General features: G+C 38.7%; 1 protein-coding gene across 1 annotated transcript in view; it reads right to left on the reverse strand.

Annotated features, from left to right (window-relative positions):
• The window catches only part of LOC123549243 (zinc finger protein 423-like), a 47120-nt gene extending 45576 nt beyond the window's left edge, over positions 1–1544 (reverse strand). Inside the window, exon 1 of the mRNA XM_045337167.2 lies at positions 1023–1544. Coding sequence (XP_045193102.2) covers positions 1023–1062 — 40 coding nt within the window. The 5' untranslated portion in view covers positions 1063–1544. The remainder of the gene's footprint in view (positions 1–1022) is intronic.
• Between the last annotated feature and the right edge of the window lie 11340 nt (positions 1545–12884).

Here is a 12884-nt window from a genome sequence, read left to right on the forward strand (position 1 = left end):
GTTCATTCACATAAAACAGACATGTAGTGGTAATGATGTATATCGAGGTCTGATTTCGGGCTAGATCGGAAGTTAACTTGACCCCCAAACTGAGCACAACTGGTAAGCTGTAGCAAAGTGATCTTTTTATCTATCAACATCCAAATATTCTATACCCAATGTCAAGACGTAAGGGTTACCTCTTGCAAACAAACATTTTTTTTTTATTTTTGTTGTTGTTAAAATACATTTTAGCGTACAGAGCACAAAGTCCGAAGAAGTTCAAGTGATCAAAGATAAAAAAGTAAATACTTTCTTTTCATTTTCCCTGTTGACAGGTACATTCCATGTTTCCAAGTTTATAGTATTCGTGTAGTCAGAGTCAGACTAGCTGATCAATTTATATCCGCAAAATAATAAAACGAGGCTGTTTGCGCCTATCAAATGGAGCTACATTTTACACGTGCCTTTGATACTACAGTAAAATGCATACAATAGCATGTTGAAAAGACCCATCTGGTTGAGTTCTTTTTATAGTTTAATACATTGTATTGGCATATTCATTAGATGTAAAAAATGTGTTTTGAAACGTTGTGAAGAAGAACAAATGAAATGTTACCAATCCTAAAACAAACAGTGGCACCACAAAGTGGACTGCGACTCACATTTGTGATAAACACACACTTAAAAAAGTTTAATAAAATCTGAACCGGTGTAATATGTATAAGTCCCCTCCTTGAGTTAAATCTTGCGTAGTTAATATTATAAATCTACTGTACATTATCTTGTGAAATCAGCCATGTTTTATTTAAGGTATGAATTACTGATGAAGTTTGAATATTAACCGTATTATAATACACTGATTTAGTCATATGTATACTAGTGTACTGATTTAGTTTCCGATTAATATTATATATACTTATATTTCATATAAATGTAAAATAGTTGTAATATTTACTTCCGGTAAGTGTCAAATTATATCGATTCTATTATACCATACTAATATTTCAGAAAAAATACAAAACATGTTAAGAACTACTTACGTTTAATAAGTCTCGGACGAGCCTGTTTCCTTCGCGACATATTTCTTTAAAGCTTTTAAAACTGTTAATATCCAGAATGAAATAAAATGTCACGATAAATGTCATTTAATGCAATAATAATCTCCAGGTGTGCTGGCGACACTCGCAGCAGCAGACGATAACTTTTGAAGCTAGCGCGGGAATCGACCAGCCCGCTCTGCGTCTATGAAGTCGTCTGCTACTTCATACTTCGTCTGATGGGCGTTCGTTATTCCACGTTATTGTATCCTACTTTGTGATACAAACACAGCACGGGGTCCCTCGAGTGTCGGAACATGAATATTAAATATTCAGGAAAATCTAGCGCCCCCTGGGGATTACCCACTGGGATCGACGCTTTTCATCCTACCCACTCGCAATCAAGAGAAAGCAATTTGCAACCGTATGCCTCTAAAATCATTGTGAAGAAGTATTTTCTCAAATCCCAGCGGGTTAATTATGTCCACATCTTCATTGAAATTTTAGCTAGTCGCTATGCGCACACATCAAAATGTTCGCAAAATGCTCTGTTTGTAATAAAGTAACTCTATTGGGAGATTAGACCTGCTGTGCTCGATCAATATCTGGCGAACAATTCCCAGCGGGAATCGAACTTAAAATAATCATATCACGTGACTGTCCCCCGGGGTGATGTGAACTCAGCCTAGCTGCGTATTAATCGAAACAGCATGTCATAAAGAAATGGCGTGCTACATAAAAATGTTGATGTATCGAATAAGGCAGTAGTTTCAAATCGGTCCCACGTGAATTGAGAGTCTAGATTCGGTGGTGTACTGTTTGAAATGCAAAGAAACTAAATTTTATCTATTCATATTACTGAGTGAATAATATATAATTTAGTCTGTTTATACAATTGTAGCGTGAGCAAGAATAACATGAAATTTAAATTCTGTGGCGGAATTTAATCGCATCTAAATGCATTTTCTAAAGCGAAACGGATTAGTTTTAGTTCATTTTAATATAAAGGAAAGCAACTCGTACTATTCCTTTCAATCTCTTCCTTACATCTACAAGGTTATGTCCCTTTATGTTTGCTGTAACATCGTGATATTCAATGAATGTATCGTGCAGAATCATTGCAGAAAATATATGGTTCAATATTTTGAAAAGGACTGAAAAACTAAACTACGAGTGAAAAACTAAACTACGTTTTAATCGATCACTAAACCAAGATCGTATGACTGGTGCTCTTGCAAATATACATATTAAACTGTTGTCAATGACACAGTTTAAAAGAAATAGGAAATTCATTTCACGTACTACTTATTCCGTAAAAAATGATTATTAATTGTTATACGAAATCTTGTGACGATAATTCTTACGTATACATGGAACTCAGGTGAGAGAATTTGTAAACACTGAAGCAGGTATTTATATAAACTGACCAGATTTGCATGTTCTAATCTCTGGCCTGGCCTGGCTTGACGATAACAAATCATTATTAACAAATATCTGTATTTTATTCCCCCAAAAGCTATGTACTGAAATATATATTAACTGTAAAATACTTGTACCTTATACACTACAAGACAGCTGCAACATATTTGTTTGCATTTAAAAGCCACTACAGATCAAAAAGGTAATGTTAAATTCCTGGCCACCAACGCAACAAGAGAATCGTTAGTTTATATCAACATTAATCTAATTTCAATGATTCCGGTAGCCACTGGTTCAGAGTTCAGATGCGCAGGAATTGAACCACGAGGCACGATGGCCTTGATTGTTTTAATTCTCACATGTTCATTGAAATATTTTGATAAAAAATATGCCGGGCTTCATTTATCCGAGTAGTCATGAACCGGACGTCATGCGGCCATTTGACGTCATATTTGACATCGTAACGATCTCTTACCGGTCCGCGCATCAAACGTTGTTTACAGGGCTTGATTTTCTTCTTTGTTTAGCTGGCAGTTAGAATGAAATACACTGTTGTAATCTGCTAGGTCTTCGGTTTTGTGAAATCACTTACCGGTATCCGCTTTAGTAAAAAAACCCCTTAATTTCACGACTGACTGGTAATCTTTATTATACAATATGGCCTGCTTTAGTGAGAATATTGTGATAGTTGGTTATGATGTGCTGCATATTTATAAGTCAATTAACACGTAGTGTTAATGTATGCGTCTGATGATAGAATACGAATGCATCTGTCAATTACATGTATACAGATAAGTGACAATTATTTTACCTATGTCCTGCCACTGGGCTCAGTCTTGTTTGGTATTAATATATACATATTTTGGATTGAGTTAAAAACACTAACCATTCAACTTTAAATCAATTGGTGATAAGCTGACTTTCTAATTACACCAGAATTACACCCCAAATGACAGATATCTTTGGATTACTGAAGAAGAAAGTAAACCAGCTCCAAATGTTATACTGCTGTAACCCCTTGTGTCAGTTTCTCACTTTTGATACATTGAAAACTGTGGTCTCTCCAGGCCTGGCCTACTCTAAAATTAGGTCCGTCAGGCTAGTCGTGGCCAGGTCAAGCCCGAGATTATTGCAGTTTCATAGAAGGGAAGAAACTGCATTCAAGTAGACTTCATAGTTATACAGCGGTGATCCTCCCTTGAATAGACCCTAAATTTAATCAAAATAGCGGATATTCTTAAAATGAAATAGGGGTGAATGTACTTAACAAGGGGGCAATAATGGTCCTAGATCGATCACTTGAGTTGAATAAAACTATATGGAAACTAGTCCCGTTCACTTGCAGTCATGTGTTTTTGTGCCCCGCCACCCCACGAGTGGTGGGGGCATATAGATTTGGTCTTGTCCGTGCATCTGTGCGTCCGTCCGTCTGTCCGTGCGTCCGTCCGAAGTTCGAAAAGTATTTGATATAAATTGATGAAAACTTGCATGAGTCTTAATCATGATATGAACTTGCGCACCTCCTATTTTTCATCTGGCTCCGCCCCCTATTTTCAGAGTTATGGTCCCTGAAATAGTCAAAAATGCACATTTTCACCTTGTGACACGCCTAGCTCAAAAAGTATTTGATATAGATTCATGAAACCTTGCATGAGTCTTAATCATGATATGAACTTGCGCATCTCCTATTTTTCATCTGGCTCCGCCCCCTATTTTCAGAGTTATGGCTCCTGAAATAGTCAAAAATGCACATTTTCACCTTGTGACATGCCTAGCTCAAAAAGTATTTGATATAGATTAATGAAACCTTGCATGCGTCTTTATCATGATATGAACTTCTTTACCTCCAACTTTTCATTGGCTCCGCCCCCCATTTTCAGAGTTATGGCCCCTGAAATAATTAAAAACGGACATTTTCACCTTGTGACATGCCTAGCTCAAAAAGTATTTGATATAGATTCACGAAACCTTGCACGAATCTTAATCATGTTATGAACTTGCGCACCTCCTATTTTTCATCTGGCTCCGCCCCCTATTTTCAGAGTTATGGCCCCTGAAATAGTCAAAAATGCACATTTTCACCTTGTGACACGCCTAGCTCAAAAAGTATTTGATATAGATTCATGAAACCTTGCATGAGTTTTAATCATGATATGAACTTGAGCACCCTCTATTTTTCATTGGGTCCGCCCCCTATTTTTAGAGTTATGGCCTCTGAAATAGTCAAAAATGTACATTTTCACCTTGTGACGCACCTAGCTCAAAAAGTATTTAATATAAATGGTTGAAAACTTGCATAAGTCTTTATCATGATTTAAACTTGCACACCTCTAATTTTTTGGCTGGCTGCACCCTCTATTTTTAAAGTTATGACCCCTGAAATAGTAAAAAAATGCACTTTTTTCACCTAATTATGTGCCAAGCTCAAAAAGTATTAGATGTAAATTCAGGAAACCTTGCTGGAGTCTTTATCGTTATGTTACCTTGCACACTTGGCATTCTTTTTTGAGAATCTTAGTTCTTATTACAGAGTTATGGCCCTTGAAATAGCCAAAATAGTGGATTTTTTGTTTGTGATGCTCATAGCTCAAAAAGGATATGGCCTAGAATAATGAATCCTTTTCATAAAATGTTTGTTCAGGCTATATCCCATTATGACTGCAAACATTTGAATTATTGCCCCTTATCTGTGACAAATGTACCCGTGGGGGGCACACCCTGTGTCCTACAGACACATTCTAGTTACAAATAAAATCAGTTTTAGTAAGTTAAGCGCTGACTAGTTTTTCTACATGATTTTACCTTGTGATCTTGTTTTTGATGCAGTATGAAACATTTGTCATATAATTCAAAGAGAGAAAAGGTCTGACTAGATATTATTTAAATCAGGTCGAAAACAAATGGCTTCACGAGTATTTATAAGGTTTACCAGTTAACTGACCAAGTGACCATTTTTTTTTTATTCCAGGTTTTCCAGTTTCGATTACAATTTGGATTAGGTTTCTTATAGCTCAGGAAGAAGATGTGACCTCTTATCTGTGGGGCGGGAAGGAGTATTTGCAGTCGTTACATGATGCTGGAATAAGCGATGTCCACTCCGTGTTCTCCTGTCATTAGGCTGCAGTATGGGTTCTGGTTCTACATATACCGAGCCATGCCGGAGTTTGAATAGTCTGTGTTTGTTCACAGGAGATAACTCCCGAGGCTATTCAAATTTTGTATAATTATGTCCCTTGTCTTCTCAAAACACAGGAAATAATCAGAGCCCAGAATATATAACAGAATTATTTTTTTCTAAAGAAATGGGATTATCTTGTCGGTAGCCAGACTAGAGTTTGAAGAGCATTGGTAGTCTCTGCGCACATCTCTTTTTGTATGCGACTGCCATTTTAGAGCATATACCATCTTTTAAACACAGACTGGTGTCCCGTCCTAGTAACCGTTGCGTGCAAACTGGGTCACGAGACGTGGGACTTGTTCCAGGCGCACCACTCTATGGTCATGCAGTAGTCCCAGGGTGCTGTGACGTACAGTAGAGTGGGGAGTGCAAGGGCCTTAAGTTTCATCTTTCTTACTTCTTATTTCAGCAGTACAGGTTCCTCCGAAAAATACGAGTCTTGGAGGCTTTGGCACAACGTATGTTCCGATAATGTGACTCTTAGATATTTGGTGATATTAACTACCTCAAATGGGTTCTGTGTAGGGTATAGTTGCTTTCCGTTCGGTGCGTATGTGTGTTCTGGTTAAACATCTATTTCAACAATTCTTCAGTCATATAAACGACGGTGTCTACTTGTAGCAGTGAGCACAATGTCCAACTGTATGGTGCTGCCTCCCTGGAATGTCTCGCCGTAGACACGTGACTTGATATCCCACCCAGTGTCATTATATTGACACCGGGCTGACCAGTCCCAGCACTTTCCTTTTCATGCTGAGCGCCAAGCGATGAAGCTACTAGTACCATTTTACGTCTTTGGTATGACGCGGCCAGGGATCGAACCCATGACCTCCCGCACTCGAAGCGGGTGCTCTACCACTAGGCTACCGAGGCGGTCGCCTTCCCTTCGGTACTTATTGCTTGTGCAAGTGCGCATATAACCTGACATTCCCATAACAAAACCACATGTCACGGTGATTCCCACAGTATGGTTGCTTCCACCCTCCCCTCTCCACACACATGTACACATATATTTAAACACTTAAATGTTCTAACATACCATATATATTCAACAGTGGATTTTTATTGTGCAAACACAGTGGTGTTGAAGATTCATGCAAAAGAAGCTGCTAACTCTAGATTTGAATCACTAAAATATACATGTACACATTTTACAAGAAACTGTAAATATCATACAGAATAATTTCAAAATTACCTGTCAGTGGTTGACACACCAAAGATTTCAATAATTTATCGCTTATCCATCTGTCGTTAACAATAATTATAATGACATTTTTGATATGAGAAGGATAAGGCCCAGGGAGTTTTGGCGATGGTTTAAAACAAGACCGAAATGCCCCAACGACTCCATCTCATCTGAGGATCTATTTGAACATTTCAAATCTCTATCGAAGCAAAACATAGAAGGCAATGACGATTGTAGTGATTTCTTGAAAAATTTTGACCGTATCAGCCCAGGGAATAATCCGTGTCCATTTAAAGAATTAGATGTCCCTATTACATACGAAGAAGTTAATAAAGCTTGTAAAAACTTAAAGCGTAGCAAGTCACCAGGTTTAGATAATATCATTAACGAATACTTCATACAAGCCTCAGATATACTGATTGGATCAGTATATAAACAAGGTTATTTAGCAGCATTCTTGATTCATTCTAGAGAATTTCCAAGGTCATTGTCACATGGAGTCATTGTTCCTGTCTTGAAAAAAACAGCCATCGGACAACCCTAGCAGAGGTGTTACGCTTATGAGCTGCTTTGCATAACTATTTACAACAGTTATAAACGAACGTCTGAAGACATGGGCTACACAAAACGATAAAATAACGGATGCACAATTTGGATTTCGATCGGGACATGGTACCACTGACGCACGGAAAGCGGCTGTACTGCGCCTTCGTCGATTACCAAAAGGCATTAATTGACTCGATATCAAGAAGTGCTTTATAGTACAAAGTTATCAAACTCGGAATTGATGGTTAAATACTGAGATCTATGTACAGTGAAGTCAGGTCTCGTGTTAAACACATTGACACGTTATCATCGGATAACCCGAATTTAACACATAGGTTTCAATTGGAATCTCGTCATATGGAAAAGAACTTTAGTAGGTCACAAACCTTGTCACTTTGTGATTATTGTTGCATGAGGGCCTTTGTTGACTGCTACCATCCGTGCAACAGGCATATCTAAATCAAGTTTCAGCAGCTGGGCACATATCTTTCACCAACAGTCGGTGCAGCTAGGATTTTACAATCCCTTTGAACTGTTTCACCTTATGAACCATCTGCAGCCAATTGTATAAAAACTTTAACCGCACGGTAACCACTAAATGCCAGTAACCAACATGGTAACATCGTGGTAAGCGATTGTATAAATAATGTCAGTCGTGGTAACCACAATATAACCACGATTAATTTTAACCCACCTACGGGAGCTTGGTAACCACAAAGTAACCACTCAAACATGGCCGCCGTACAATTGGACATATTTACAGACAAAATTTGACAGACTTGGCGGATGAAAAATTACGCAAAAGATATTCAGGTGTTAGCTGATAACATACACAGACTTGTTGGACCGACTTTGGAACGACGGACGCAACGGAACCAAGCTCTGACACTACGGCAACAGACGAATCATGAGTGAATTTTATACCGTTATAGGGCTCCCGTCTGTAATTCACTATTCGGTTGTATTAACGAGACCCATTTTAAAATATTTTCGTCCGTTTATCCGCAATGAGGCCGCATTTGTTAGTAGAAAACATCAACAAAGTATCAATGTCCAGGCGAACTGCGACCACAAAGACCATTGCGCACTAGCTCTACAGTACATTAAATATACATTGATTCAGTATGTGACAAAAAGAAGCACGATATATACCGCGGTTATTGTTTTACCGTTGTATATTTTAACCATTGTTTATACAATTGGCTGCAGATGTTCGTATCAGTATCAGTGGGAACACTTTGAATTATGAATAGTTTTACCTGCAATGTCAAAATACAAGTTGAAAAAAGAATGAAATAATTGCCATATATGGATGAGGCATTTTTTAAGTCCTTGAGTGGAGTGTGCATAGATATGTAGTTTACTGACTGATTCTTCTGCAGCCTTTGCAAGTCAAACCAAGAACTATTAAAAAACATCGGAGTTATATGCAAGGTGCGATAGTGGAATATAATACAATCGGACTCGGTTCTAGTTTCAGCAACGTGCTCAACATCAACACACGATGATAGCCGCTCCACGGTCAAAAGTAATACGCCTGATCATCAGTCCGTTGCGATGAAAGGAAGGTTATATTTTTTTTTACACCAGGAAGGAAACCCTATCATATTAAACAAGAGTGAGGTTTTGTGCGCTGTTTACCAAACAAAATTTGGTATAATACAAAAAAAAAAAACCTTAGCAACTTTATACAGATGGATCCGAAGAATGAAGGTGTTGATTTTACTGTTAGAAGTGAGCTAATTTTGGTAACTGGAAGACATGCCATCATGCCCTACTGGTAATCATGCAGTTGGGAAGTGCCTCATATCAACCATGTGGTTCAATATATTGTTTGTTTGTCCTTGTACACCGTAGCAATTGACAGTGCTCAAAATTATCAATGCAGTTAGTGTTCAGTGTAAAATTAATGCAGATGTTGACCCAGTTAAACGTTTCTTCTATATGGCTTCTAGGCAATTAAGTTATCCTATGGCTCATTCAGTCATATTTCAAGTTATAAGTTTGCTTAAACTTGTTTAAAACCAAAGATTGTATAGCAGCATTGAAAATAGGTCTTTTTCGTTTTCTTTGAACTGGTGAATTGACAGTTACAAGAGTAAGTAGCTGGATAAGATCCTGATAGTAAGCGATGTTAGCTTCAGTGAATCAGGTCTGATATCAATACTGTTTGTTTGTTTGCTTTGGGTTTACCGCCGTTTTTCAACAGTATTTCAGTAACCGGTGTTCCTGGATTCTGCACAAGTACAAACATGTTCTCCGTAAGTAACTGCCAACTTCCCCACATGAATCAGAGGTGGAGGACGAATGATGTCAGACACAATGTCTTTTATCAAATCGTCACGGAGAACATACGCCCGCCCGGGATTCCAACTCGGACCCCGATATTGAACTATTCAAAAAGAGACCAACCCGACAAGGGTTATGCTATTCAAAATTCAGAAATTTCTGAATATATTTTGTCTTATAACTTAAAATTAATACATAACAAGTAAGAGTTAAATGTAATTGATCTCTGTATTTGGTGACGCTCTACTCACTAGGTTTTTTATTTCCCGTAGATTTGAAACATGTTACATGTCTCATCTTTTTCAAATAGGTACGTATTTTACTGCTGCTAACGCGGTCATCCAAGCCTGTGAAAGTTGGGTGATGGAGCTCTGGGTCGAGGTTTAGTTTTGCTACTGTGTATTGTCCTGCATCATTGTGGCCTCAGCTACATTATTTGGGTCTAGCTTTTTAACCTTCAGCCTGCTGGCGGCAAGTCATTCTGCCTTTGCGACCAGTTTTGTTCAAAATAGGGAAAGTGCAAGATTCGCATGCCCTTAACGCGTTTATCTCCCCAGAATTCTTTATATAGGTTACTGTCCGTTCTAAGGCGGTGCCGCTATTTTTTTGTCTGTTTATGTTATATATATTGTTTTGTTTATTGGTGGTGTTGCTTTCTTTATTCCCCTCCCCCACCCCATTTCCCTTTGTAATTTCGACCCTTTCAGTTTACTACAAGTGAAGTTAAGTGCCCACCATTTTTTTGTCAACCGGCCTTCCCCAGGCGGTGCCCTACTTTGTTGAAATTTTACTGGTGCCTGTGTGTGTGTATATGTATGTGCGTGTGTGCGTGCGTGTGTGTCTCATGCACGTTTGTGGTGCTGTGGTTTACCTTGTAGGGAAAATGCGTTTTTGGAGCGTTACTTTCTCTACTGAATTTTCATCCATGCTTTTTCCCCTCCCTTCCCCTAAACGCCCACTCTTTTTCAACCCCTTACCCATTTTTGTATCTGGGGCCTCCGTGACCGGGTGGCTGAGGTCGATGACTTCAGATCACTTGCCTCTCACCGATGTGGGTTCAAGCCTCCTCAGGGTGTTGAAATTTTCATGTGTGTAAACCATCCAGCTGGCTGACGGAAGGTCGGTGGTTCCACTGAGGTGCCCGTCCATAATGAAATAATGCGCGGAGGTCTTCCTCCACCTTCAAAGCTGAAAAGTCACCATATACTGGCGATTTATTCGCCAGACTATTATAACCATGAATCGCGATTCCACAAAGTTCAACAAAAGTTCAAAGGTGCTGAGACTGACAACACAAAATATAATTTCATGCGCAATTCACATAGTTCCCCACGTTTATCAGTTTTGCCATAGAGTTGTATAAAGATTGTTAAACTTACCTGTTTCAATAAATCTATTTGCTTTAACATGTTATAATAATGTTTTATTTTTCTAACGGTAAATACTTGAAAGATAATATTAGAAAATATTACATAATATGGTAAATTAATTCGCCCCTACGAAGGAAATGTCTGTATGAATGGAACTTTTTCGTAACTCAACACTGTTGACCGTTTCGCTATAGATTATGACCCCGATCTGTCAATAGCTAATTAAACAAACGCTGGTTCCGAGAAACAATTGTCGATATGAGTTAAACTGCGCATTATTCGACGACCTGACATAACATGGAAAATAAGAAATATGAAATATCAATTAAAATGAACTTATAGTGATATGAGTTATGTCAGGTCTTATATTTAGGGCTAAAGTTATAAGAATCTATTCAATCTATTCTTTCAGATCACCCGTCGTTTATATGACTGAAAAATTGTTGAAAAAGACGTTAAACCCGAACACACACACACACTTTCAGATCAGATTATTAGTCCCCTACTGGTTGAAAACCAGTTTCGGGGACTATAGAAATGAAATAAAAGGGATTTTAATATTACTTCGCATAAATGTTCCCCGTGATGAGACGACGTGTCAAGCGCAAAACCCGGACCCCTAGCTTAAAGGTCAAGGTCACAATTGAAGGTCAAAAGTCAACAGGACCTTTTTCCTGTCCGATCCATAACTCTGCCATCACTGAAGAGATTTTAATATTACTTGGCACAAATGTACCTCATAATAAGACGATGTGTCATGTACAACTTTCAGACCCCTTGCTCAAAGGTCAAGGTCACACTTGGCAGTCAAATGTTAACATGGCATGAACAGGGTCAGTTTTGTGTCCAGTCCATAACTCTGCCATCCATGAAGATATTTTAATATTACTTGGCACAAATGTTCCCCATGATGAGATGAGGTGTCATGCGCAAAACCCGGACACCTAGCTCAAAGGTCAAGGTCTTAATTGGAGGTCAAAGGCCAATAGGTTTTTTTTGCTGTCCGGTCAAGAACTCTGTCATCCATCAAGGGATTTTAATATTACTTGGCATAAATAGTCCCCATGATGAGACGACGTGTCATGCGCAACACCCAGAACCCTAGCTTAAAGGTCAAGGTCACACTTGGAGATCAAAGGTCAATGGGACATTTTTCCTGTCCGGTGTATAACTTTGTCATGCAAAATAGGATTTGAAAATTACTTGGCACAAATGTTCACCACTATGAGACGGAGTGTCATGCGCAAGAACCTGGTCACTAGGTTGAAGGTCAAGGTCACACATAGAGGCTAAAGGTCAGATACAAGAATGACTTAGTCTGGAACACTTCTTCTTCATGCATGGAGGGATTTTGATGTAACTTGGCAGAAATGTTCACTACCATGAGATAGATTGTTGTGCGCAAGAACCAGGTCCCTAGGTCTAAGGTCAAGGTCACACTTAGAGGTCAAATGCCAAATTCAAGAATGACTTTGTCCGGAGCATTTCTTCTTTATGCATGGGGGGATTTTGATGTAACTTGGCACAAATGATGACTACCATGAGGCACTCTTGTTTTTAGCTCACCTGTCACAAAATGACAAGGTGAGCTTTTGTGATCGCGCAGCGTCCGTCATCCGTCTGTGCGTCCGTCCGTCCGTAAACTTTTGCTTGTGACCACTCTAGAGGTCACATTTTTTCATGGGATCTTTATGAAAGTTGGTCAGAATGTTCACCTTGATGATATCTAGGTTAAGTTCGAAACAGGGTCACGTGCGGTCCAAAACTAGGTCAGTAGGTCTAAAAATAGAAAAACCTTGTGACCTCTCTAGAGGCCATACTTTTGAATGGATCTTCATGAAAATTGGTCAGAATGTTAATCTTGGTGATATCTAGAT

The sequence above is a fragment of the Mercenaria mercenaria genome, chromosome 6, assembly GCF_021730395.1.
Source record: "Mercenaria mercenaria strain notata chromosome 6, MADL_Memer_1, whole genome shotgun sequence".
NCBI lineage: Eukaryota > Metazoa > Mollusca > Bivalvia > Venerida > Veneridae > Mercenaria > Mercenaria mercenaria.